General features: G+C 50.1%; 2 protein-coding genes across 2 annotated transcripts in view; both read right to left on the minus strand.

The window, feature by feature from the left end:
• The window catches only part of HNRNPUL1 (heterogeneous nuclear ribonucleoprotein U like 1), a 33,838-nt gene extending 25,812 nt beyond the window's left edge, over positions 1-8,026 (minus strand). The window contains exons 1-3 of the mRNA XM_042781225.1: positions 7,729-8,026; positions 3,954-4,079; positions 747-903 (exon numbers count right to left, since the gene is read on the minus strand). Coding sequence (XP_042637159.1) covers positions 747-903; positions 3,954-4,079; positions 7,729-8,026 — 581 coding nt within the window. The remainder of the gene's footprint in view (positions 1-746; positions 904-3,953; positions 4,080-7,728) is intronic.
• Positions 8,027-12,535: 4,509 nt separating this feature from the next.
• AXL (AXL receptor tyrosine kinase) overlaps positions 12,536-27,570 on the minus strand; it is a 35,278-nt gene continuing 20,243 nt past the window's right edge. Inside the window, exons 12-20 of the mRNA XM_007942966.2 lie at positions 27,426-27,517; positions 25,333-25,428; positions 25,170-25,247; positions 22,934-23,026; positions 22,434-22,555; positions 21,560-21,669; positions 15,875-16,034; positions 15,161-15,297; positions 12,536-12,887 (exon numbers count right to left, since the gene is read on the minus strand). Coding sequence (XP_007941157.1) covers positions 12,536-12,887; positions 15,161-15,297; positions 15,875-16,034; positions 21,560-21,669; positions 22,434-22,555; positions 22,934-23,026; positions 25,170-25,247; positions 25,333-25,428; positions 27,426-27,517 — 1,240 coding nt within the window. The remainder of the gene's footprint in view (positions 12,888-15,160; positions 15,298-15,874; positions 16,035-21,559; positions 21,670-22,433; positions 22,556-22,933; positions 23,027-25,169; positions 25,248-25,332; positions 25,429-27,425; positions 27,518-27,570) is intronic.

Below are 27,570 nucleotides of genomic sequence, written 5' to 3' on the forward strand. Positions count from 1 at the left end.
TTGCCTCGGAAATCCAAGGAGGGGTTGCTATGAGTCGTGTTTGACTCGACGGCACATAACAACAACAACAACAGTTTCGAAGATAGGAGAGAAGAGGCTCACACAGGAGCTGAAGGAGGGGACGAGGCGAAGGATGGTCTCAGGGGGAGGAAAGTGGAGCGCTCGTTAGGAAAGGGAAAAAAGACATGACCAGAGCACAGGCTCCTCTCTCATGAACTTCTGACACATGCACCTTAACTACTTGCTCTGCTAGGCTGTGGCTTCCTCGTGACTGTGTCACCCCTTTATCAGGAACAAGCAAGGGTGAAACCTACTGACCAATCATCTCTGTACCCCCAGTGTCCAGCCCAGGACTCAGCCCCTGCTGAAAGTACTGAGTACTATCTGAATGAATGAGTGATAGATGCACTAAGTATGTCTGGAGGAAGGGGGAAAACAGGGCTTTCTTTCGTTTGAGGGACAGTGAGCAGCTGTTAAGGATCAGACACTGCGTGGGTCTGCAGGGGTGGCAGGATGGGGGTCTGAAAAGGCAGGCTGGCATATTACATGGGAAGGGCTAAGGGGTGTGGACCCTACCCTGCAGGTAATGGGAAGAAGTGAGGGGCCAAAAGTTTAGGAGAGGAGACTGTGGTATTGAGTGTAGGGGGATCTCAGCCCCCGTTAAGACTACAGAGGTGCCTGGGGGTGTGGGACTATGCACATAGACAACTACCAGAACCAGGGCAACTGTTGCATCACACACGCACCTCCTATCCTCTCGGTGCTCGAAGTAACCCCGTCCCCGGTTTTCTTCATAAGGCCTCTTGCGACTCTGGAATTGTTGTCTGTCTGGCTTGGGTTGAGATGCTTCAGGGGGGAGGAAGCTGGTGGGTGCTTCTTGCTTCATCTCCGTCTTCATTTCTACTGTCAGGACAAGTAGAGATGGTCAAGACACTCAGAAACTGCCAGCTGTCAAGGCTGGTCAGTCCCCCTGACCTCAGGAGATGCTGACAGGGTCTTGCCCACAGTGGTGAAGGGCTGGGCACAGACCCGGGTTGAATGCAAGCCTGTTGACTGAGCAAAGAAAGCTGCACTGGAGAACAGGGCAGGGATGAAGGGGAGGCCGGGGATGGCAGCCAGGCAATTCAGAGCTGGCATTTGGTAGGGTGACAGATGTCAGATGGGGGGGTATGTCAGCACTCAACCAGGACACTCTTCAAAGGCCCAACAAAGGTGGGACAGCTGCCTCTGGTTACTCTGCATAAAGGCCCCGTGATGGTCGGCAATCACCTTTGCCTGCACGGAGGGGGAGGGAGCCCTAGAAGATTTCTAAGATCCTGCTAAGCCCTGAGGTGACACGATCCTACATTCTCCAATTTCTCTTCCCTAAATTCTCACATCTCCGTTCCTGCAAAGATTCTTCAGTCTAGCAAGAAGGGGACGAGGGTCAGTTCAAGAGTAGAGAGATTTCTGGTCCTGCAGCTAACTCTCATGGCTTAGATAATCCCATCCCAAAGCCCAGAATCCCCTGGGAAGGAGTCTCTTCAGTTAAGCTACCCCCTAGTGTGTGAGAACCTCATCGAGTCATACCACAGACAAGGTGGAATGGGAATGCGTGGATGGCTGGCAAAGTCCTGGTCTCAGGCCAACTCCAAGAATCAGTAGCTCACCGAGAGCAAACCATGCACTACCACCTAACCTGGTTTCTTCCACAGCGTCTATCTACAAGGCCATGGATCACTTCTATCTACTCGATTGAAGACTGTATGGGATCACTCACTAGTTTTGGCCCCCAGATAAGGCCCCTGGTTCTCCAGGGCAGGAATGGTGCTCAACCAGCTTGAATACAGCTTCCATGGTCCCAGCACAGGGCTGGGCTCACAGGAAGCACTTGATAAATGTCTGATAACAGCACAAAAAATGCCTTCCTTGGGGCAAAAGATTCCACACGTCTCACAGAGCCTGACATAAACCTGCATGTTAAGCTACATTTATTAAAGTCCTGAGCCAGCCACAAGAAATGCCCAGCAACTTCTCTCTGTAGCTAAACCAGCATGGAACTCCATGGCGCCAACTACATTTACCAAGAAAAGGCACGGGGACCATGACACAGTCCTGGCTTCACCATTACTCAACCGTGTAACCCGACTTTCCAAACAGTAAAATACAACTGTACGGGGTGCTACCTATTAACAAGGAGCACTGGTCTGGGAAACGAGGTCCTGGATTCTTACACCACCCGTCCATTAGATAAGTCACCTTCCCATCTGTGAAATGAGGAGGAAAGCTGAGTACAGCTTTGTTTCCTAAATTAGCATTATGGGGACTAGTGTTCTGCAAAGACATATTTAAATGTTTGGGAAACCCTCGGTTAAAACGATCTGATACAGGATATTTTTCCAATGAGGGACTTCTCAGTGTCTTTAATGTTCTGATGAGCACCTGACTCTGTGAGAGGTGGCACAGCATATGCTGCACTCTCTAGATTCACTTATGGAGGAAAATCAGTTCCTTTCTGTGGCCTTTTGCCTTGGTTCTTCAGAAAAACATCTTGAGAGAGATTGACCCCGAGGCCTGAGGAGTTCACATTTACCCCAATTCTCTAAAGAAGCAACTTGGAGGGGAGGGGACTCCTAGGTTGTTTCCTAGGCCAGAGTTTGTCACTTTCTTCTGGGTTGATTGACACTTCCTGGGTAAGCTGTAAATAGCTTGATGGTTTGGTACTTTTGTTTGGCCCTGAGCTGTAGTCTGTCTTATGATTGGTCTATTTTACATGCCTTGCAGGGACTGGTCTGTTTACTATACGAATTAAGTGACTCTGATTCACTGAAGGGATGGTCTTGCTGGGAGGGCCAGGACTGAAATTTATAAGATGTGTGCTGATATATAAGCAGTGAAGCCCACAGAAGTTTTCAAAGACAAGAAGAGAGAGAGGGGAAGTAGAGAACTTCTGTAATTTGGATCAAAGGCTGCTAACACTGAAGATAAAAAGATGCCCAGAAAAAGCTTTGTGGCAGAGCCAGTGGTGACAAAAGAAAGCTGCTGCTAGGAAAGTGGCTAAGGGAGCTGAGCAAGCTGCTGTACTGGCTCTGAGCTGGCCAGTGGGCAGAGGGGAGGCTGACGGCAGGGAAGCGAAGGCAGAGCTCAGCCAAGAGGGGGCACGTATGGCTGAGGGGAGCTGGGAGAGCTGGCCCAGAGTGGAGGGAGGGAGGGATGGATGTGCTCTCCACCTTGGGAGAGCCTTCCAGACCTTACTATGTGCTTCCCAATCCTGACTAGCTCCTGTTATTTCCAAGTTGATCCCAAGCCTAAACTGTAGCCTGGTACTTCCTTAATAAACCACTGAACTGTGAGTATGGTCTGTAAGTGCTGTGTGGTCACTGCAATGAAATGACTGAATCTACCAGAGAAGTAGGATGAGCCCCGGTGGGGGGTGGGGAGGTGTGGGCAGGGGGGCTGCTGTCAGAAGTGGTGAAGAAGTTGGAGAGTGGAGCTGTGTCTGACCTCCACCTCAGAGGAACCAGCTTTGTGTTGATCCTGATTATCCTTGAGGAATATAGGTGAGTCCCTAGGCTGCAACACAACTTGGCTAAGGAACCTTCTCTGTGAATACTATGATAATATCTCTTAGAACAACACTCTTCAGAACATGGTGTGGGAAAATACTAGACTAGATTTAGACGGTCCTCTCTGGCTGCCACGTTCTAAGATTCTAAGTAAGACTCGGATATTAGCCTCCAGGCCCAAACTTCTCAAGGGTGTTAGTACAAGCATCTGAACATGGATACCATGAAGACTCCCCTTTCTCAACACCTGGGAGTGCAAGTGAGTTCTTTCTCTCAAAAACAACTCGCCACAGTAACAAGCCTGGATGAATTAGCCAAAAACATGGTATAAAGCCTCTCTGGGAAGACTGGCTCTGGTGGAGGGCAAGGGCCACACGTAGACTCTGTTTCCCTTATGTGCCTTCCCACCTGGGCGGTAGGCCTGCTGCAGCGGCTCCATTTCCAGAGGCCTTCTCTCGTAGCCTGACTCGTTCTCTTGCTTGATGATCTGGCTCTCGTAGAATTGGTTCTGCCTGGTAATATTGTCCATGACATCTTTTAAAAAACAAGAACAAAAAAAGCCAGTTAGAAGGGTGTTTTTAGAACCAGAGGTGGCTCTGATATCACACGACACCATTCTCTCTAGGGACAGTGAGTCTGTCAGAGGCCAAGGTCTGACAACACCTTCACATGGAAATTTTATCTGGGCAGTCAAGGGCTTGAACATGTCCTCTTGTCCCTCAAAAGGGTGCAGATGCTACCTGAAATGGGTTTTTACAGAACCCTGATATACAAAACTGATGGAGCAGACCACTCTGGCTGAAGCACGGTGATGGGAGGGTCAAGAGAGGGCTTCTGCTTAACCACTCCTGTAATCCTCACTCTGGATGAAGGTAACTCTACACACACTCGGGACTCCATGGAGCACAGTGTAAGAACCACCAGCCTAGCTGTTCTGTAAGATGACCAAATGCTTAGGGAGTTACCTTCGGAACACGACCTTAACAACTGGAGTCCAGTCCAGCCCTCTGTCCAGCCCCATTCACTATTCCTCTGGGACAGCCAACCCGCTTTAAGAATCGTTTCCATTCTGCATTAGTTGCCAAAGATAAAGGGTAACCATACTCAGTTGATGAAAGGTAACTGGGGGAGGAAGGAAAGAGCTGTTATGAAAACAGGGATTATGATAACAATTCCTTCAGACTCATTAAGGATAAGTCCTAAATTATTTGGAATTAGATTGGAAGGATTTGGGTAAGGAGACTTGAGAGTTCCAGGAGAAACTCAGCTGAAGGTGGTAAGAACAATAATATTACCTATTCTAGGAGTGCATTAACTATGCACCAGATCTTGAGGTCCAGCTGAGAGTAAACTGAGCTGAACCCCTGGCCCACTGAAGCTTTCAGTTTAATAAGATAAACACTTGACAGACCTAACCAATAATCACACATAAAAAATGAACTACGATTGTGTTATGGGCTATGATGGAGAAGCACTGATGTTATGACAGGGATCAAGAAAGGGGCCAATAGCACCGACTTAAAGGGTACATAGAAAACAGTGCAGCGGTGAGGATGGAGAACAATATTCCTGGGGTTGGGATCACCCAGGTGAAAGCCCTCCTGGGGCAGAACTAAATCCAGAGCACCAAGGAGGAAACTCTCTCAAGGAGGAGAACATCACAGGCAAATCCAGAGAGAATTTCAGAAGCCTAGGAGGGGCAGCACCAGGCTGTGAACCCCAGGGGCAAGCTCTCTGCTGGGTGCCTCCAGGGTCCTGCTAGTGGCTGTGCTGGGAGAGACTATCCTGGCACCCGCTAACTGATTGGATCCTTCCTCAGAGGACAAATACATCTGGGCCCAGAACAGGTGCAGCCCAAAGGGAGGAAAGTCATAAGTCACGAGGTTCGCTACAGGTCTGTTTTCCAGGGCTGAAGAAAGGGTTTGTAGGGAACATGAAGGGGCTCAGCAGACTTTGCTGTTGGGGAGAGAGGACGAAATAGAATCTCCTTAAGTGGAAAGAATACAAGGAGCTCTGGTGGCGTAGTGGTTAAGGCATTTGGCTGCTAAGCAAAAGGTCGGTGGTTTGAACACACCAGCCACTCTATGGAAGAAAGATGGGAGAGCTGTTTCTGTAAAGATTTACAGCCTTGGAAACTCAATAGGAGTCACTGAGTCAGAATCGAGTCAACAGCGGTGAATTAGTTTTTTTTTTAAAGTGGAACACGGGGCGGTTTCAAACCATTCTGTCTCTTCAGATTGCAAACATAGCACTCTTCTCCCTACAAAGCCTGTGTCCCTCTTCCCAAGCACCTCTCCTGCTCAGAGGCAGCCTTGCCAGAAGAAGCCCTTACGACTCTGGTATCCTTCTCCCCAGCCCCCATACATGTGATGATATTCATAATACTGATGGGGCACTATTATTACCTCCATCTTACACAGAAGGAAATCAGGGCTCACAGCGGTGGACTGACTTGTCTACGTTTGGGGCTAAGTCTGTCAGAGTCTCAAATCTCATTCGACTTGACTCACCTGAACTCATTTGCCTCCCAGAGCCACCTCTGGCCTGACACCCACGTCAGGACTGCCCTTCACCCCTTCTTTCTAGGTAGTCTCCACACACGTACACCAGGCCACTCCTCTTTCCTTCACAGGTCCTCATCCTAGCACCCTGAGTCCTGCCCAATCCCAAGACTTTCCACTAGGGTCTCCCCACTCCACGTGGTCCCATCTCTCACAAACAAATAAGCACTCAAGGCTAACCTCAAATCCCATCTCCCCATGATCAGTTTATTCTCTCCTTGCTCCCTTAGACCCAGGGTGCCCTCTTTTAAAAAAAAAACCCCACAAACCCTGGACACCAGAGTCCTTTCTACTCACACTTTAAGCTCCACAACACCCCTCCCACCCCCAGGTCCTGCTAGAAAGCTGCCCTTTTCTAACTTCAGATTCTCTCCCACAACAGAGTTGCCTCTCCTAAGACAAACCCAGTCCTGGCACCAAGAACTGTCCTATCTCCTCTCATTCCCAGAGTCACACACCTCCTGGCTGATGCTACTTGAGGGGACCGAAGTGCCCTCTCTCCAAGGTAAGTGCTCAACCCGAGAAACACCCCCTATTCTACTCTGAACTCCCTCCCCCCCCAAGAGTCACGTCAACAAGTTTTCCTTTTCCTTTCACATCCTACAACCATCTCCATCTACATGGATCTGCTTGGCGGGCTACACATTCATTTTGTGCTAGACAAGAACCCTGTCCTCAAGACTCTCCACTGACTTAGAGCTCCACCTTGGGCCACGCTTGTTCCCCACTCCATCCTGGTGACCCCACGCCATGCAGCAGTAATCAGAGTTCTCTTGTCCTCAGAGCCTTCCACCTCCAGATCCTCAGGTCCTCTGTCCAACAAGCACCACCCCTTCCCCATTGGCTGGGCACCAAAATTCCCTACGCCTCCTCTAGCAGGCAACCTGAAGGTCCCTGATGTCAGGGTAGCAAACGCCCAAGATGCCCTGGCTCAGGGCTCGCATTCTAACCCTGGTCTTTAGAGTCCCCAATGCCACCATCAGAGAGATGTGTCCCCATACTTCTATTAACATGCTGACCTCCCATATCCCCTAAACGTTTGCAGTCAACCACCACCAACCACCAGAGTCCTCAGTTCATCAGACACCACCCCACCCCAGCACCAAAAAGAATCCCCAGGATCCCATCCTGTCACAAACTCCAGGAGCTTCCATCCTCAAACTCTTGCAGGACCTGATACCCATCAATTCTTCCTCGATCCTAGAAACATGGCTCCCAATCCCCAGTGCCACACGCTGGGTTAGCACCGTCCCCAAGCCTCCCCGGCTCCAAACCCTGGGATCACCGTTTCCACGACCCTACCCACCCCCCACAAAATTCTTCGGACTCTTCTCGACTCCAGAAACCACGGTTTCCGGTCTCCAAGACCTGTGCTCCGGAATCCGCTACACCCCCGACCTTCTCCGAAATCCAGTCACCCACGTCCAGTATCTCCCCTCTGCCGAATGCCAAGATCTACTCTCCCGTCAGCCCCAGGCCCTAATCCCTAGATCCTCCTCAGCGACGGGTGGCCGAATCCCCCCATCTCTAGACCGTCTCCCCGGCCTCAGGCGCCGAAGTCTCGCGTCCCACAGCCCTTCCTTGGCCCGGACTCCGGGTTTCCCGGCCCCTGCCCCGCGCACTCTCACAATGTCCGTCCGGCCCCGAGTAGCCGCCGGGCTTCGGGTGCGGCTGCAGCCCGGGCGGCGGTGGTTGCGCGGTCCCCTCCAGCTTGGAGCCCCCCTCGGTCTCGACCTCCTCGTTGTGTCCGGGTCGCCCCGGTTCGTCGTCGGCCTCGAGCTCCCGCTCGTCGTCGGGCTCCTCGGCCTCCAGCGCCGCCTGCAGCCGCTCAGCTAGGTCGGCCTTGAGGCCGCGAGTGTCCAGGCCGCGGCGCTGCAGCTCCTCGCGAAGTTCGTTCACCTTCAGACGGCGCACATCCATGGCCCGGGCCCCCGGGGCGGCCCCCGAGCCCGGCCCGGCCTCCCGGGGCTCTGTCCCCCTTAAACCTTTCCTGTCAGGAGGCAAAGGGGGAAAGGGGGGGGCCCACTCCAATGGCGGCGGCGGCTCAAAATGGCCGCCACCTCCTCCTTACCCGTAGCTCCGTGCGATGCAACACAGGTGCTAATTGGCCACCATACTGGGACAACGGGCGCGGGCCTGGAGATGTAGCCAATCAGAGCCTGGCTTTCAAAAGAACGGCAAGGAAAGGGGCCAGGAGCTGCCGGGGAGGAAGCGTTGGCCTACGTCTAGGCCGCGACTGAAGCAGAGGGCGGGAAAAGGCGGGAGGCGGAGCGCACGGTGATTGGGTAGCCCTCGCGCGCCAGCTCCCGTAGGGTCAAATGATGGAAAGGGAGTAAAGACTTAGACCAATCAGCGGTGACATGTCAGAATGAGCGTCCCACGGCCTTTCCTGTGTAGTCCTTTCATTAAACGAATGTCTCTGTAAAATACATTCTGATTGGTGTAAATCTCCCGCCCCTTGAGGAGACGAAGCGGATAAAACCACTAGAACCAATCAAACGGGGGATTTAGCAGATGCCTTCCTCTATTGCCTTTAAGGAACCGGAACGAGATTAAATAATGAAGGTCCCGCCCCTTGCCGTTAGGGCGGTTTCAAAACAATCTGTCCACCAATAGCAGTTACTGTTTTACTTCACTAAAACCTGTAATGTATAAATGGAGCGCTTCAGGAACATCTAACCAGATTGGCTGCGCTCTTCAGAGGACGCCTGCAAGAGTCTCGCTGTAGAGGGAGGCACATACAAAAAAGATTAAGTAGATAAATTATTTCTTAATTTGGAATAAACTCAGTTGCCTCTATAAAAAAACAACATTTTGACTTCAGAGAGTCCTGAAGGTTTGAAAGGACAGGCTAGACTAACGGGATGTAAAAGAAATTGCTCTCCCCTCTCCTTTGATAGTACATCTCACAGGGTGCCTCTTTCCTACACAGCGTCAAGGCCCTCTTCTCTATGGTTGGTACCTTACGTGGAATGGGCGCTCTGCACGCGACCATAGAGCCTCTCTCCCTCCGGAAAGACCTCCAGCAATTCTCGTCTCTTTTATCCCAAAGCCTATGAACTCTTGATCAGTAAATCTGGCTGTTCGGCGATTATACTGACAAGCTCAAACACATAGATCCATAATTAAGCCTCACATTAGTAAACAAACGCTACAGAGTTTCACAATGTCTACTCCGCTGCACCACCTGTCGCCTCTGTCTCAAAATTGACACAAAACGTCAATAAGATACACGATCGAGATACACAATGCAACCGCCCAGTCTCCACTGAAGCACGCAAAAGCAGCACACAACCTCAATTTGGACAAAGACGTCAAATAGAAGTGAGTTACAGTATCGTATGCATTACTTCAGGGAAGAATACACCAAACTGCAGTGCCTATGTGCCCAGTTAACGTCTGCACAGGCAGGCGGCATCAAACGGTAAAGACATATATGGCAGTTACACTACAAACTTTCAGCAACCTAGACACAGCACCCACTCAGAAGCGGGACAGACACTCACGTGGGCCCGGTGGTTCCAGTCCAGACACCCCGCCCCTCGCCCACGTTCGACTTCCTCTCTCCTCCCAGCTTTCCACAATGATGTGTTCTAAAAGTTTGTGGCCCGGATTGAACTGTTCCCGGTTCTCAGGAGCCGCCACTGGGGGGCATCCGGGCGCTGCCAACAATTCCATCAACTGTAGGGCACACCCAGGAACAAGTGCCGGAGAATGTGTTGCAAGACACAGTGGGCTTGTCTTGGCAGGAGTCCCTATTTGGACTCATGGTTATGGAAGGCGCTCCGTGCCTAATTTTCTTTGTGAGTCTGAACATTTGGGTCTGTGAGTTCGTGTTGTACTCAATGTGTCTGAGTCTTTGTGCTACTGATGTGTATCTGTTAAATTTTTCCTTATCCCTGCCGAGTAGCTGCCTGAGCATATGCTTGTAAATATGTTTGTACCTGTGTTAATTTTGTGTCTGTTATCCTGTGTGCCTCTGGATTTCAGTGTATTTGTGACCAAGTGTGCCTCACTATGTCCATTAATGCATTCGTCTGTTACACTGGCAGTGTCTGTGTGACCCTGAGTTTATGCACCTGTACCTCACTGGGAATTTCAGAGAGTCTGTGTTTCTGTGTCTTTTTGTCTATGCGTATGTTCATATCAGCCCCCTTAGTAGCTCCTTAGTGAGGGGAGACCTCTGGGACCCCACCTGCCCCTTCTTTTTATTGATAAGGAAACTGAATTGGCAGGGAGAGGGTCCACATCACAGCTGAATGGAGACGAGGAGGCGGAAGCGTGGTTACAAAGTTTTATGTGACCTGAACTCTGGAGGCACCCGAGTCCACACTACGGTGGGGATGAGGGACTGGCTCAGGGGGGCAGCATGGCCCAAAAGGGGGGAGATCGTCCCCTGGGGAACAAGAGGCATCCCTAATGCATTGCACAGGCTTGAGGGTGGCACACCCCCACACGAGGGGAGGAGGGAACAGAAATGGTGAACAAAGGGAGGGCACCCAGAAGAAAAAGATTAGAACTTTGGAATTGTACTAATATTCTAGATGTGTGTACCTTTAGGATCTTAGAAACTTATAACATTTGTGTCTTAGAACTGATGTGCCTAAAGCAAAAAACCAAACTCACTGCCACCAAGTCGATTTCAACTCATAGCTACCACCTTTGGGTTTCCGAGGCAGTAAATCTTTACAGAAGTATATATTGACCAGTCTTCATTCTGCAGAGTGGCTGGTGGGTTTGAACCCACCAACCTTCTGGTTAGCAGTCAAATGCCTTAGGCACTATGCTACCAGAGTTCTTCAGAATCTTAAAATTTTAAAAATGAAATAATGTAAAACTATTATAGTATCCAATGTGGGCTTGACTTAAAAAAAAAAAAAAAAAAAAACCTCACTGCCATCGAATCGATTCTGACTCATAGAAACCCGCTTTGGGTTTCTGAGGTGGCAAATCTTTATGTAAGTAGACTGCTCCATCTCCTTCTGCAGAGCAGCTGGTAGGTTTGAACTGATAACCCTCTCGTTAGCCATCAAATGCCTTAGACCCCGTACCACCAGAGCTCCTCGGCGTTGACTTCTTGTTGTTGTTGTTATGTGCCGTCGAGTGGGACCCAACTCATAGCAACCCCTCCTTGGGTTTCCGAGGCGGTATCACCACAGAAGTAGATTGCCCAACCTTCCTTCCAAGGGGTGGCTGGTGGGTTTGAAGCACCAGCCTTCTGGTTAGCAGCCAAGTGCCTTAGGCACTATGCTACCAGAGCTCCCTGGCCTTGACTTAGGGAATAATACCAATTAAAAAATTAGAAATATAGCTTCTTGCACCCTTAAGAACTAAAATCCTTAAAAGATAAAATGTAGCATGGAACCTAGATGTGTCCAACACCAGAAATGATTAGAATTTTGGTCCTAGAATCTTAGAAATGTACAACTGTGACAGTCTTAGAAAATTTGGATGCTTAGAATCCAGGATTTTACAACAGTAGAATCTAGAGTACCTTGGGATACAACAGAGTCTTAGAATTTAATAATCTAGAATCTTGAAACTTATGATCTAGAACCTTAGACACAGAATCTAGGATCTAAGAACATCACATCTTAGCATATTAGCTCTGAGAACCTCCTTGTTTAGACTCTTAGAACTTTTGAACTGCAGATTCTAGAATCCTAGACACTTAGGATCCAGAATCTCATAACAAGAGAATCCAGGATCATAAAGCCTTAGAACCTAGAATTGATAACCATTAGAATATTAGAAATGGAGAGGAGAATATCCTGAAGCCTTTGGTCTAGAGTCTTGCACCCAGAAGATCTAGACTCTAAGAGCCTCAGAACATCAAGTCTTAGAATATTAGGCCTTAGAACCTCCATGTCTAGGATTGTAGAATCTTTAGGATTATATACCCTAAGAACCCAGAATTCTAGAAAAATAAAATTTAAACCACAACTTTAGATCTTAGAACTAGAGTCTCAGAACTTTAGAACCTAGAATCTTGGGGCCTTATCAAGAATCTTAAAACCAGAAAATCTAGAGCCATAGAATGTCAGAGCCTTAGAATATTAGACTTTCAGATCTCAACATCTAGAACTTTACAATTGGAGTCTGGAATTTCACGTCCTTAGAACTGAAGAGTCATAGCATCTTTGAAATCTAGAACCTTTGAATCTAGACTCTGGATCTTAGAATCTAGAATCTTGGAATGCCAGACCTTGGAGGACCCTTAGGGACTGCAGTCCAACTACGTCCTTCTACAGATGGGGATGCCAAAACCCAGAGAAGGAGGAGGATGTGTCTGGGATGGAGGTGAAGTGGGAGGGAAAAGGACTTCTGTTGGAGGAAAGGCCTGGGATGGGAAAGTGGCAGGGGGAGCGGGTCCCCCAGTGGCAGTGCCTAGCTTGGGTCCTGAGAGGGAGTCCCAGGTGAAGGGTTGTCTCAGGCTCCATCCTCCTGCCCTGGGAGTGCTGGGGAGCCCCTGTCGGCAGGCAGAGTGGAGCCGGGGGCCGTGGAAGGGCAGAGGACATAACGTCCAGCGGGATGGACTTCAACCGCAGTGAGACAGCTGCAGGAATCCTTAGGGTCAGGCTGGGTCGGGGGGTCAGCGCCTCCAGCAGCTCCGGGGGGTTCAGGATGACCCCCACCCTCATCCATGTTGACGTAGAGGATTTCATCCGGCTCCTGGGCAGGAGGCAAGGCCTTCAGCGTGTTCTCCAGGTTCTCTCGAAGTTCTGCAAAACTTGGCCGATCCTGGGGATTCAGCTCCCAGCAACGGGACATCAGGGCATACCTAGGGCAACAAAGTGAGGGCTGGAAGACGGCAGGGGTTTGGAGGGGGCACATTCTAGGACTCTGGGGGCATCTTAGCACGCTCAGGAGACTAGGAGGCATTCTGGGGGTTTGAGAGAGACCCTCAGCAGTTTGGGGGAAGCTATGGGCATTTGAGAATTCTTGAGAGTTTCTGACGGGGTCCTGGGAGACTGAGTTGCTGGGAAGGGTCTTGGGGGACTTTTTCAGGTATAGAGCAGTGTTCTAGTGGGGGTTTGCCAAAAGAGAGCTTCCCAATATGGTTGTCCAGAAGATGCTCTGGCATTAAAGCCTGGCTCTGTCACTTGCAAGCTGTGTTATCTTAAAGTATGTGTGCACCAGCTCTGGGCTAGAGGGCCCAACACGTCTTGGGCATCCCCAGGGCCCCAGTGCCATCCAGGTCCTTGGTAGCATCCTGACTAGACAGCACTGGGGGGACCCGCTATGTCAAGGCTGTGACAGGGCCATGAGGAGCGAGGAAGGGGGTGTGCCCAGGGGGTAGGGAGGGCTTACAGCCATCTTATGAGGATGGGGAGGGACAGCGCTATCCGCAGAGTGGGCACATCCTGGATTATGGGAGTGGGGGGTGTCACAGCCGTCATAGGAGGGGAAGGGCAGGGCAATGGGGGCATTTCCTGGAGTGTGTGTGTGGGGGGTGTCAAAAGGAGCCCTGGTGGTGCAGTGCCTAAGGCATTTGACTGCTAACCAGAAGGCTGGCAGTTCAAACCCACCAGCCACTCCTAGGAAGGAAGGTTGGGCAATCTATTTCTGTAGTGACAACACCTCAGAAACCCACAGAGGGGTTGCTATGAGTCAGATCTAACTCGATGGCAGTGTGTGGCATGGCGTTGCCTTGCAAATTCTTTGACACCCCTTCCTCCCTAAGATGGAGCCTAACTCTTCACCTGGAGTGTGGGCAGGGCTTACTGACTCTCTCCTAACAGATGGAATAAGGCGATGTGGCAGTGCGTGCGACTAATGAGACTAGGTGATAAAAAAAAAACACTGCGGCTTCCTCCTTGGCTCACTCATGGGGGAGCCAGCTGCCATGTTGTGAGGAAGCTCAAGCAGTGCTATGGAAAGATCCACACGGTGAGGAACTGGGGGCCTCTTGCCTCAGCCATGGCGTGAGCCACCTTGAAAATGGATCTTCCAGATCCAGCTTCAGGTGACTGCAGCCCCGGTGACACCTTGACTGAACCTCCTTAAGGACCCTGAGCTGGAGTCACCCTGCTAAGCTGTTCCCAGACTCCTGACCTTCAGAAACTTGAGGTGATAAATGCTTGTTGTTTCAAGCTGTTAAATTTGAGGTCCGGGTAACTTATACGTCAGCTGTGCAACCTTTACCAAGTGACTCACTTGCCAACACTGTGGGCTGCGTTTTCATCATCTGCAAAGTGGGACAATAATGGTACCTCCCTGCCTAGCTGCTAACTGAAAGAGCTGGTGGTTCATCCACCCAGAGGTGCCTCAGAAGAAAGACCTGGTAATCAACTTCTGAGAAACGAGCCACTGAAAACCCTGTGGAGCCCAGTTCTACTCTGATATTCATGGGGTCACCCTGAGTTGGAATCAACTCAATAGAAACTGGTTGCTGGGTTTTACCTACCTCCTGAGGGCGTGGTGAGGACCACATGAGTTAATACATATAAAGTGCCTAAAACAGTGTCTTCTGGTAAGTGTTAGAGAAGTGTTTGCTGTTATTCTCACTCTCCTCAGCTTTTGAAGTATCCGAGGGTCCTGGGAGGCTGAAACACGCATGTTCCTCCTGACCCAGGCAATGTCCTCTCTTTCCCCCAGAGTGCTGGATAGACGTTACGCTGTCCTCCACATGCCATGACATGGCAAAGGTTGACAAGTATTGCCCTAAAGGATCCTGAGACCATCTCAGAGGAGGCCTGGGAGTCTGGAGAAGGTCAACAGAGTGAGTTGGAGGGTTCCCAGAAGGCTCTGGGTGTGTGGGAGCATCTGGGGGAGCTGGGGGGTTCTGGGACGAGATAAAAGGCTCTGGGAGCAAGTCTCAGAGGCAGGGAAGGCTGTGGAGTTGTGCACAAGGTTACCTGGCTGAGACCAGCTGCCCCAGCCTGCATCCCACGCAAGCGGGCAAAGGAGATGAAACTTTTGTTAACTCACACCCCACAGTTCTGCTCAGAGCACTGGTGAGGGGTGAGTGATTACTCAAGTCTGAGGGACTGGTGCAGGTTTGAGAGGACCCCAGTTTGGAGGGAATTCTGGGATTTAGGAAAAAGTCCTCACAGGCCATCCAGACAGTCCACAGGCTGCTTCAGACGGTTTCCTTGGCGCAGGTAGTCGTAAATCTCACTGTTCTCCACACCTGGGTATGGGGTTTGGCCCCGCGTGGCAATCTCCCACATTGTCACTCCAAAGGACCACTGCGGGGGGGCAGAGCATAGGCGATTAGAGGGCCTCTCCTGGACAAAGTCACCCTCAACACACCCGTTCAGAGGTGCACCTGCACGTGTGTACACAGCTATCACAGTTCTTCATGGGAACACTTGGGCACAGGTACACACATGTAGGTAATTTTTGTGCACATAGGTGTTTTGCTCACATATGCACACACTGACACATCTCACAGACACGTGGCCTCAGGTGGTACCTTCCACACCCACTGTACACACTATATGAGCGCAGACACATGTCGGTGCTCGCCACTGCTTCTCCTATCCTGCCCACATGCAGGGCAGCAAGGAATCTGCCTTCACGCGCACATGGGTCTGTACATAGCTCCAGTGCGTACACATCACCGTTCACAGACGTCCACCATGTCCCCAGACATGTGTAGCTAACATAGACAAGCCATCGCCCCTGGGAGCCCACCCCTACCCGGGAGACCTGAGCGGGTAGCCACGGCTGAGTGGCAGCCACAGTTGCGCAGGCGCACTGTGAGCCGAGCCAGCCACGCCCCCACCCCCATGGATTATGCGCTCCCGGTAGAGGAACACGCACCACGTCGCTCTTGCTGGTGTAGACGCGGTCAGCCAGGCTCTCAATTGCGATCCATTTGACTGGCATCTTGGCGATGCGTCCCTGGCGGTAGTAGTCCCCATTGTAGATCTTCTTGGAGAGCCCAAAGTCCGCCACACACACGGACATGTTCTCGTTCAGCCTGTCCGGATGGAGAGAAAGAACAGGGTCACAGGTCACAGAGGCGGCCACCACCACCAGGAAGCCCGCCTGGGCTCTCAGACCTCCTCCACCTCCAGCCTTGGCTGTCCTGCTTAGAGGTGGGAATCTCTCTCCCCAACTCTCACCCCAGTCCAGGGTGGGAGAAGGAATCTGCTTTACTTCTTTCTTGATCCTTTTTGTGTAAAACAAGGGTGAGACCAAGGGCTTCAAAGGCAGCAGGGCACCGCAGAGTACAAACAGTGTGATTGCCTGTAGGTGATACTGGAGGGGACTGTTCAGTGGTAGAATTCTCGCCTTCCATGTGGAAGACCTGGGTTTGATTCCCAGCCAATGTGATGTGTAACCACCCCCTGCCTGCCAGTGGCGGATTGCCAGTTGCTATGATGCAGGAGCTCTGGTGGCACAATGCCTAAGGCCTTTGACTGCTAACCAGAAGGGTGCTGGTTCAAACCCACCAGCCACTCTGTGGAAGGAAGATGAGGCAGAAGCAGAAGCAAGTTGGGGCAATCTACTTTCATAAATATTTACAGCCTTGGAAACCCAGTGGGGGTCGCTATGAGTTGGAATCTACTCGACAGCAATGGGTTTGTTTTTTGGTTGTGATAATGAACAGGTTTCAACGGAAGTTCCCTATTAAGACAGACTGGGAAGAAAGAACAGATTTGTCCTGTCCTGGAAGAAGTGCATCCGGAATGCTCCTTGGAAGCGAGAGTGGCCAGACTCCGTCTCACCTACTTTGGTCATATTTATTGTCAGACGGGACCATTCCCTGGAGAAGGATACCATGCTCGGTAAGATGGAGGGTCAATGAGAAAGGGGAAGGCCCTCAGCGAGATGGATGGACGCAGTAGCTGCGATGATGGGCTCACACAGAGCAAAGACTGTAAGGATGGTGCTGGACGGGGTAGTGTTTCCTTCTGTTGTACAAAGGGTCGCTGTGGGTCAGAGCTGACTCGACGGCACCTAACAACAACAACAACAAGAGGAAGAATGGCCAGGTGGCTCTGCTAGTATTCCAGTGGCACAGCTTTGGGCATCATAACATCACGGAAGCCACCCCAGTACTGCAGACTGACAGGTAGGTGGTGGTGGTGTACTTCAGTGTATGTTAAATCTACTTCCATCTTTTAAAGTACCAGAACAAAAGAATGTACCAGGAGCACCCCAGTGCTGTCTTCCAGTAACGACCCCTCCAAGAATAACCATTGTCTTTACTTCTAACAGCTCCAGTTACCTCTGCTTGGTTTTTGTGCTGTGTAGAAGCAGAAGAGTCCCCTATTTTTGAGTGGTTCCTAGGATTTTATTTTTCTAAGAATTGATGGTTTCTAGACTATGGCCCATAGCTGCCCTTTAGGTCTGGAATTAAACCTACACCTGTGGCTTCCAGCCAAACAAAAGACAGACATATGAGTTGAACATTTACCTGAGGTAGATACACTCCTTGGAGAGAACAGTTATGGGAGAAAGAAGGGCTGTGTATTCACAGGGAGACAGCTCAGGGGGCAGGAGTGCAGGGAGGGATGGACACAGGGAAGAGGTAACTATCCGGAGGAAGTGGGAGGGGAACTGTTGCATTGTGGGAAATTGCAGTCAATGTCATGAGACAAAGTGTATGTGAACTGCTGTATGGAAAGTGAATTTGCTCTGTAAATTTTCACCCAAATCACACACACACACACAAAAAGAATTGATGGTTTCTAGCTGAGTGATAGGCTAGGGCAATGACCAATCAGAACAGTGCTGGAGACCCTTGATATGCCAGGAGGCATCCTCTGATGAGTCCCTGGTGATGCAGTGGTTAACGTGATCAGCTGTTAACGGAAAGGTTACAGGTTGGAGTGCCCCAGAGGCACTGGGAAGAAAGGCCTGACAGTTACTTCCAAAAATCAGCCACTGAGAACCCTGTGGGACGCTGTTCCACGGAGGCACACAAGGGTCACCCGGAGTCAGAACTGACTCTGCAGCAACTGATTCTGGTAACTGGGGCTGGGGATCTGTCTCCCCAGCCCTGACCCCAGCCCAGGGTGGGAGGAGGTTTGTTCTTTCTTTCACTGCTGGGTCCAGGGGAGGTCCACTGGTTCCAGGGATGTAGGGTAGAGCACATGGGAGGCTTGGGGTACTGGCCAATTGCCAAGCGGTAAGCAAGTATTTCAATATTTTACCAAGAAAAGCTCTACAGCTGCATAGCGACTGATCATCCACTCTGGTTCTCAGTATCATTGTTCCATTGGGGGCTTGGCAGGGATTGGCCCAAGTTATAGAAACAAAGGAATTTCCATTTTGATTGCATCTATTCAAGCTTTTAGACCTATATTTTAGCTTACAGGAATACAGGGAACAGAGGAACAAGCAAATGCCACCACAAGGAGACCAATAGATCTTGAATACGTGATACCCTGCAAGAAAATTGGCCTGGCTGCTTCAAAAGAAAATGCATTAAAAACACAAAAAGGTGGTGGTCAGGCCTGTTGTAGAATAAAAGAAATTAAAGGGGGTATAACAGGGAGCTCTGGTGTTGTAGTGATTAAGGCAATTGGCTGCTAACCAGAAGGTTAGTGGTTCGAACCCAGCAACCACTCCATGGAAGAAAGATGAGGCAGTCTTTTTCTGTAAAGATTGACTGTCTTAGAAACCCAGTGGAGGTCATTGTGAGTCAGAATTAACTCGATGGCAGTGAGTTTGGTTTTGTTTCTTTGAAAGGGACGTAACAGCCAAATGAGGTCCTGCTGACAGGATCTGGAGAGTCCCTAGAAGTGGGACCATACAATACCTTTGAACCTTTTGTTTTCAAGGTTCATCCATATTGTAGCATGGATTCCCCAGATATCCAGAACAGGCAGATGCATAGAAACCGAAGTTCACCAGTGGACCTGGGGTGAGTGGGAGGGTTTTGCTTAAGTGGCACAGATGAAGTGATGAAAACTTGTGCAAATGGATAAGGTGATTATTGCACAACGTGGTGCATGTAGTAACGTGACTTCATTGCACACACAGAAGTGGTTGAGATGTTTTGCTACATATGTTTTGCCAGTATAAAAATTTTAAAAATTAAAGAAATAAAAAGGCTTTGTGTGTGTGTGGGGAAAGGAGCCCTGGCAGCACAGTGGTTAAAGCACTCGGCTGCCAACCAGAAGTTTGGTGGTTCGAACCCACCAGCTGCTCCACAGGAGAAAGATGTAAGTGGTAGGCTTGCATAAAGATTATGGCCTTGGAAACCCTGTGGGGCAGTTCCACTCTGTCCTCTAGGGGCGCTGTGAGTCAGAATCCACTCCAGGGCAATGGGTTGAGAGGGAAACAAAGACATTTTGGGGGATAACTGGAAGAACTTGAATATGGATTGGACATTAGGTAAGGTTCTGGGATTATTGTTAATGCTCTTAGGTGCAGTGACAGAACTGTGGTTGTGAAGGAGAAAGTCCTCATTCTTCCGTGATGCCTGCAGAAGCTTTAGCGAGGCAGGGCCATAGGCAACTTACTTTCAAGTGGTTGAGGGGAGAGAGAGGAAGAGGAGTGAGGAAGCACACAGCGACATGTCAACAAGGAGGGGTCATGGGTCTTCACTATATAGTTCTTTCAACTTTTCTGTAAGATTGGAATCTTTCAAAATCAAACGTTGAGAGGGAAACAAATGTCCATTTCCATCTCCTGAGAGTTGTGAAAAATGTCTTGTAAAAAGAGTCTCTGAGTCTCTAGCTCCAACTTCTATGAACCCCACGTTGGAATGAGACTAATATTCTAAGCTGGTGGTTTTGCACCTTCCCCCAACCTTCACCCTGGTCTGGCCTGTTTCCTGCTTGTCCATCAGTGGGGGGTCTGGTCTCCCTACCAAGTGTACGCTCCCAACAGCTCCCCCAGGTAAGATACTCAGCAGGGAGGGGGCAGAGGTGAGGCTCTGTGGTACCACCCTCAATATCACAAGTCTTCACCCCCCACTTGCCCCTTTGCTTACTTCATGCTGGCTTCTGAGTGCACCCTCTCACCTGTACCCTCTCCACAGATGTTATGGATTCAATTATGTCCCCCAAAATAGGTATTGGAATCCTAACCTGTGATTAACCGGAGTGTACCTGTGGATGTAAGCCCCTCCTATAGCTGAGGATGTAAGCCTGTGTGGGAATAGAGTTTTTGTAATGTTCATTAGTCCATATCACTATAAAGTGTGTCCTAACCCTAATCATTTCTGAGTGACATACAGAGCAACCTAGAGTTGACAAAGACAATGGTCTACACCCTACAATGGTAAATAGAGTGACTGGGGTCTTACAAGCTAGGGAGGGGCCGTTTACGATGCAACTATCAGTCTCTCCCCCATGTGGAGGAGAGCAGAGTGAAGAAAATCCAAGACGCAAGGACACAATTAGTCCAGAGGACTCAGGGACCACATGAACTACAGTCTCTACTATTCTGAGACCAGAAGAACTTAGATGGTGCCCAGCTACCACTTCCAAACTGCTCTGATCAGGACCACAGAAGGTTCTGGGTGGAATGGAAGAAAAATGTAAAAGAAAATTCAAAAGCATGAACAAGAGCAGACTTACTGGTCTGATAGAGACTTGTGGGACCCCTGAGACTATGGGCCTTAGACACCCTTCAAACCTGGAACTGAACCTATTGCCTGGGGAGATCACCTTGCAGCCAAACAACAGTCAGGCCTATAAAGTGAACAATAACATCCATGAGGAACGTGCTTCTCCAAATAATCAACCACACGAGACCCAAGGGTGGCATTTGCCCCAAAACAAAGCTTAGAGGGCAGTAAGGACAGAAAAGAAGGAACCCAGGGAAGAAGCAGGAACAATGTCTTTATATTAAAGGAATTGCAACTAATGTTACAGAACAAAGTGTGGATAAACTGCTGAATGGAAAGCTAATGTGTTCTGTAAACTTTGACCCAAAACAGCTTAAAAGAATTTCAGCCTAGACACACAGAACCCCCCCACTGCCGCGGAGTCAATTCCTACTCATAGTGACCCTAAAGGAGAGAGTAGAACTGCCCTGTAGGGCAGTTGTAGTATTTTATGGAAGCAGACTGCCGCAACTTTTTCCCATGGAGCAGCTGGTGGGTTCAAACCACCAACCTTAGGTTAGCAGTCAGGCTTTCACCACAGCACCACCAAGGCAAACAGGGGAAGAGAGATGCCACATGAAGATGGCCAAGGCACCAAGAAACTTGTTCTTTCAAAAACAAGTCTCTTCCCCAGAGCCAACAGAGAGAAAGCTTCCCCTTGAGCCCTGAATTCAGACATGTAGCCCCCTAACGTGTGAGACAATTTCTGTTTGATAAAGCTGCCCCCTTGTGGTATTTCTGTTACAGCAGCACTAGGAAATGAAGACAACATCCAACTGTTTCTTTAGGATTTCACTTTGGAGCCCACCTCCTCCAGGAAGACTTCCCTGACCCTCCCGTTGTTGACATGCTTTCCCTGTCCAGACTCTGGCCCTCCCATCCCAGGAAGGAGAGAGGGAGTCCCGCAGGGAGGGGTCTCGGCAGGCTCAGACACTCACATGCAGTTCCTGGCGGCCAGGTCCCTGTGTATGAATCTCTTGGTGCTCAGATACTCCATACCGCTGGCGATGTCTGCCATGAACTTCACCAGCATCTGGGTGGGCAGGAACTGTGGGGCCAGGACATGGGTGGTGGTCACCATAGTCCCTGAGATACATCCCGGGCCTCTCCCACCTTCTCTTCCTGTGTGCCTAGCTCTGTCATACAGTGGTTTCCCAAGGCTCTGAGAATTCAATGCAGCCCCTTCCGTGTCCTTGAAAAGCAAGAAAAACCGACCAGATGCTGCCCAGTCTCAGCCTCATGGTGACCCCGTGTGTCACCCAGAGTAGGTCTGGGCTCCACAGGGTTCTCAGTGGCTGATTTTCAGAAATAGATCACCAGGCCTTCCTTCTGAGGTGCCTCTTGGGGGACATGAACCGCCAACCTTTTGGTTAGCAGCCAAACCCTTTGCTTCCTTCTCTGACTTGATCTCCTACCGTTCTTGCCCTTGGCATACACCCCAGTCATACCAGCCAGCAGGCTTCTTTCTGCTGTTCAAACAAGCCACACTTGTCTAAACCTCAGAGCCTTTGTTCTCGAGGTCCCCTCTGCCAGGACTGCTTCTCGCCCAGATCTCCCCTCCTCCCCAACTGCTCTGTCTTCAAGGTCACCTCCTCCTCGGTGAGGTCGTCCCTGTCCACCCAAATCAGCCTCTGTCATCCCTACTACTTTGTGTGTCCTTCCTAGCACTTAAATCATCTCGTTTATGTATTTGTTAATTGCCTGGGCCCTGCTGGAAGGTAAGCTGCATGAGACCCAGCTCCTTGTGACAGTGGCCTGCCAAGTGTCTGAGTAGGTGCTTGGGGGCGGAATGCTGTGAGAGGGGCCCCTCACCACTGGCTGGTCCCCGAGTCGCGAGTAGAGCAGGAAACTGTGGAGGTCTCCGTGTTTCATGAAAGGCAGGATGACCACAGGTGCCGGGAAGCCCTCGCGTTCAGAGCCCTGGAAACAAACGCCTGAGCCCCCCAGTGGCGCTGTCACTCCATTAGGCAGAAGGAGCAGCCCGGCCCCCTCCCCCAGCCAGACTCCAGCTCCCTCTGCCCCTGCCTCTAAAATCTGGCCTCCAAATTGGGGTGGGGGAGTTGGTAAGGACGGAGCTTCAGAGAAACCGTTTCCAGCGCGGTTCCCAGGGATGTTTCCGGAGCCCTCCTGGGGACCTCAGCTATTTCTGGGAAAGTTCAGAGGTCACATTCCAGGCTGGGAGAGAGTGGGAGGAGGGGGAAGCTTGGTGATGCTGGGGAGAGGGGCAGGGAACCTGGAGGTTTGGGGCTCCTAGTGCCTGAGGGATGGGTGCTCGGGTCTTGCCTGCGTGGGGCCAGGAGCCCCTCCCTCACCGATGAGCCTCATGACGTTGGGGTGGTCAAATTCCTTCATGCAGACGGCTTCACTCAGGAAATCCTCCAGCTCCGACCTCGTGCAGATGGCAACTGGAGGGGGGAGGAGGGCAGGTGAGAGGAGGGAGCTGAGGGGGCAAAGAATCCGCCCTCCTCCTCACCTTCATTATCATCATCTTCATCAAATACCATGGAGGACTTACTAAGTACCAGGTGCTGCTGTTGTTATCTGCTGGTTGAGTCGAGGGACTCATAGTAACCCCTCCTTGGGTTTCCAAGGCAGTATCACTACGGAAGTAGATTGCCCCATCTTCCCTCCAAGGAGGAGTGGCTGGTGGGTTTGAACTGCCAGACTTCAGGTTAAGCAGTCAAGTGCCTTAGGCACTATGCTACCAGAGCTCCTACCAGGTGCTGTGGGCAGGGCTTTATATGTATTATTTCATTCTCCGAGCTGCTACTGTTATTGTCCCCATTTAAAGACTGGGAAACCAAAGCACAGAAAGGTTAAGGAAACTGCCTAAGGGCCCACACAGCTTGAAAGAGGTGGGATTCAAACCCAGTCCCTCTGGCTCTCAGGTCTTGCTAACCACCAGGCTAGGCTGCTCCTCAGCACATTCCCAGCCACCCTGGAGGTCCATCCCACTGCCCTCAAGTGGATTCCAACTTGTAGCAACTCCCATTGGGTTTCCAAGGCTGTCATTCTTTATGGATTGCCTCATCTTCCTCCCGTGGAGCAGTTGGTGGGTTTGAACAGCCGATCTTCCGGTTAGCAGCCAAATGCCTTACCCGCTACACCACTAGAACTCCTTTCTGGGGTTCCATAGGATAATTATCATCCCCTTTAACAGATCTGGTGGCATAGTCAGTAAGACATTTGGTTGATAACCAGAAGGTCAGAGGTTCAAACCCACCAGCTGCTTTGCAGGAGGAAGATGAGGCAATCTATTTCTGCGAAGATTTATTTACAGCCTTTGAAACCCAATGGGGGTTGCTGTGAGTCAGAATGGGCTTGATGGCAGTGGGTTTTGATTTATTTTCTGACGTATCAGGACACTGTGGCTCATAAAGGCAAAGTGACTTGCCTAGGGTCACACGGCTGGATTCAAACCCAGGTGGAAAACATTGCCTGGTAATAGGAGGTGGTCAAGAATGAATGAATGAATGAATGAGGGGGTGATGATTCCATAGCCCATGCTTTTAACCCCTGTAATTCAGAAGGGATCATTCCTCTCTCACCTCTAATCCCACCCTGACCCTACCTGTTTCTTCTTCCTGTGGACAGGACTTAGCTCTGAGCTTCCTGTGCTGTGTGGCCCTGGACTGCCTCCTGCCCTCTCTGATGATGTAAGTAATATAGTTGTAGTCCACTTTAACAGCATATGCCATCTCCAGCATTAAGTACTTTGCCTCACAATAGCCCTAGAAGGTTGGAACATTAGGAACCCTTTTTCTGGAAGAGGAAACGGAGGCTCAGAGAGAGAAAGTCACTTGCCTAAGATCACACAGCCAGTAAGTGATGAAGCCAAGTGTACCTCATTCCGGGCCTTTGCCTGCTCTGGAGCTCTGGTAGCATAGTGGCTAAAGCACTTGACTGCTAACCAGAAGGCTGGCGGTTCAACCCACCAGCCACTCCTCGGAAGGAAGGTTGGGCAATCCTACTTCCGTAGTGATACTGCCTCAGAAACCCAAGGAGGGGTCACTATGAGTCGGGGTCGACTGGAGGGCACATAACAACAACAGCTGTGTCTCACAGGGGGCCTACCCATGAAAACTACATTTCCCAGACTCCCTTCCTACTGTTCTTACTGGAGTTTGCCAATGATAGGCACTGAAGGGAAACTGGCAAATGGGTGAAAGGAGAAACCAGGGTATTTCACCTTTTGTCTTTCCACTTTGGTATTTCCTTGGCAGTGGCTGTGTCTCTGTGTTTTCACTCCCACAGGGTACTCTGACCTCTGTGGTCTCCAGTTCCACCAGGCATCCCTGGCTCATGTGCTCTGGTAACACTCCCTCTTCCCTCTGCCCTTTCTACTCCCTACGCCTTTCTGTAAGCTTCCTATATTAAATTCCTTCTATTTGAAGTACCTGGCATGGTCTCTGCTTCCTATCTGAAAACACTGATGGGACTAATTTGCATTAACACTTCCGTTCTCCTGCCTCCTTAGGGGCATAGGGAAGAGGACTAGGGTTATGGGGTGGGGCTTCCACATGTGAGTACATGTGCACACAGACTCACTCTTCATTGTCTTCACGGCCACCTTGAGGATGGAGTCGTCCTGGTTGAGCTGGCCCTCCATAACAGCTCCAAACTCGCCTGTGGAGGGTAGGAGAGAGACAATGATCTCAGGGGTCCTGACTGTTGCGTGTGTCTTGGGGGGAAGAGTGCTGGGGGTACTGACCTTCTCCCAGGGTCTTCCCCAGGGCCACCTTATGCCGGTCCACCATCACGTCCCGCAACTTCTCCTTTAGCTCTTCACTGATGCCCAGGCTGTTCACTGCAGGGAAGGTGGCAGTGAACAGAGCCATGGAGCACGGTTGACATTCAGGTGACACTCACCAGTAGGGAATACACCCATTGTTAAAATACTTAAGTACTTATGCATTGGTTCAAAAAATTGCTACTGTCCTAAGCACCCTGGCTCCTTCTCTGGGTCCTCTGAAATGTCCCCCTGAAGCAGCAGCTAGAATCACACATAAGCTCTTGCTTCAGTGGATACCATGTTTGGTCAGCACCTGCTGTACCAGTTGTTAAAAATACTTCTTAACTTTTTGAGGTAACTAAGGAGCTCTGGTAGCATAGTGCCTAAGGCACTTGACTGCTAACCAGAAGGCTGGTGGTTCAAACCCACCAGCCACTTGTTGGAAGGAATATTGTGATAGTGATCTCACTGCCATCGAGTCGGATCCGACTCATAGCGACTCCTCCTTGGGTTTCCAAGGCAGTATCACTGCAGAAGTAGATTGCCTAACCTTCCTTCCGAGGAGTGGCTGGTGAGTTTGAACCACCAGCCTTCTGGTTAGCAGTCAAATGCCTTAGGCACTATGCCACCAGAGTTCCCTCTGTAGTGATACTGCCTCGGAAACCCAAGGAGGGGTCACTTTGAGTTGGATCCAACTCGATGGCAGTGAGTTAACTTTGTCTCGCAGATAATACGCACTGGTCAAGCTCCTACATTAAATTCCTTCTACTGAAGTACCTGGCATGGGCTCTGCTTCCTGCCTGGAAACACAGATAGGACTAATTTGCCTCATCGTAAGTGAGCAGCTCAGTGGGTTTTCACAAACATACACAGCTGTCTAGCCAGCACCCAGGCCATGAACAGACTGTGCTCTCTCAGGCCTCATCAACTCTCCTGGCTTCCCTTTCCACTGCTTCCTCTGTTTTGGAATGTTGTAAGAATGGAATCACGTCGTACGTCCTTTTCATTTCTAGATTCTTAGCATCATGTCTACGAGTGCAGTGTTTGTGTGTAGTGGTAATGCATCCACTCTCACTGCCGTACAGCTACAGTTCTGAAACTGACTGTTCTCGGGACACCTTTACATCCATCAGATTGTTGAGGACCACAGAGAGCTTTTGTGTGTGTGAGCTAGAGAGATGGTTATTGATTATCTTCAAAATTAAAACAGACAACTGTTTTAATTACAAGAATAGACAAGCACACATTCCACTGACTGTCAGAGTGGTGACATCATCTTACATCAGGGAGCCTTGGGAGAACTCCACTGAACACTCATGTGAAAAGGGCAAATCACATCTTAGTAGTATTGTGAAAATACTTGTGACCTTGTGGATGCACTGCAGAGGACGCAGGGTCCCCAGGGAACCCAGATCACACTTTGAGAACTACTGTTGTGTATCAGTCCATTAGATCACTGTGACCTCTTCCTTGTCCTGAATAAATGTCTTTTCCAGCCCCTTCCAAACATCCCCCTGGGGCCCTGGCAACCTTCTCCCTGTGTGCTACAGAGAGACCTGACTCTGGCTCTTCTTTCTAGATTTCAGTTCCCTTCTCAGGAAAGATGCAATTTGACTCAGTAGGCTCTGAGGTTCTCATTAGCTGAGAGGCTCCCTCATCCTACAATTCTCTAAGATTCTGTAATTTTCTGAAGATTCCATTATCATCATCATCATCATCTTGGCATCATCATCATCACCTCATCATCGTAATCTCAGTGTTACCATCAATGACATCATCATCTCATTATCATCATCAACATCATTATCATTAATTCATCATCATCATTACATTGTTCTAAGATTCTACGACTCTGTGGTTTAGTGTTTCTAAGACTTACTATGTTTAAGATTCTATTATTCGAAGGTTCTATGTGGTCTGCAATTCCAGTATTCTGAGGATCTGTGGTTCTAAGATTCTAGTGTTCCAAGGCTTTCAGGGTCTTTTGGCCCTGCTTCTGCGGAGGCCCACAAGGCCCAGGTCTCTACACTCTTTAGCTGCAGACCTAGGCAGGGAGTCATGGGTGCACTTACAGGTGGCTTCAGTAGTCCGGCGACTGTAGGACTTGCGGACGTGGTACCTGACAACCAGTTCACCCCTCTCCACTGTTGGCTCAAACACCTCCCTGGGGGGGGGGGATGGAGAGAAGGTGAGGGTAGAGAAGAGCCATGTGGACTC

The sequence above is a fragment of the Orycteropus afer genome, unplaced genomic scaffold (assembly GCF_000298275.1).
Source record: "Orycteropus afer afer isolate SDZICR_OR568_19922 unplaced genomic scaffold, OryAfe1.0 scaffold00099, whole genome shotgun sequence".
In the NCBI taxonomy this organism is placed as follows: domain Eukaryota; kingdom Metazoa; phylum Chordata; class Mammalia; order Tubulidentata; family Orycteropodidae; genus Orycteropus; species Orycteropus afer.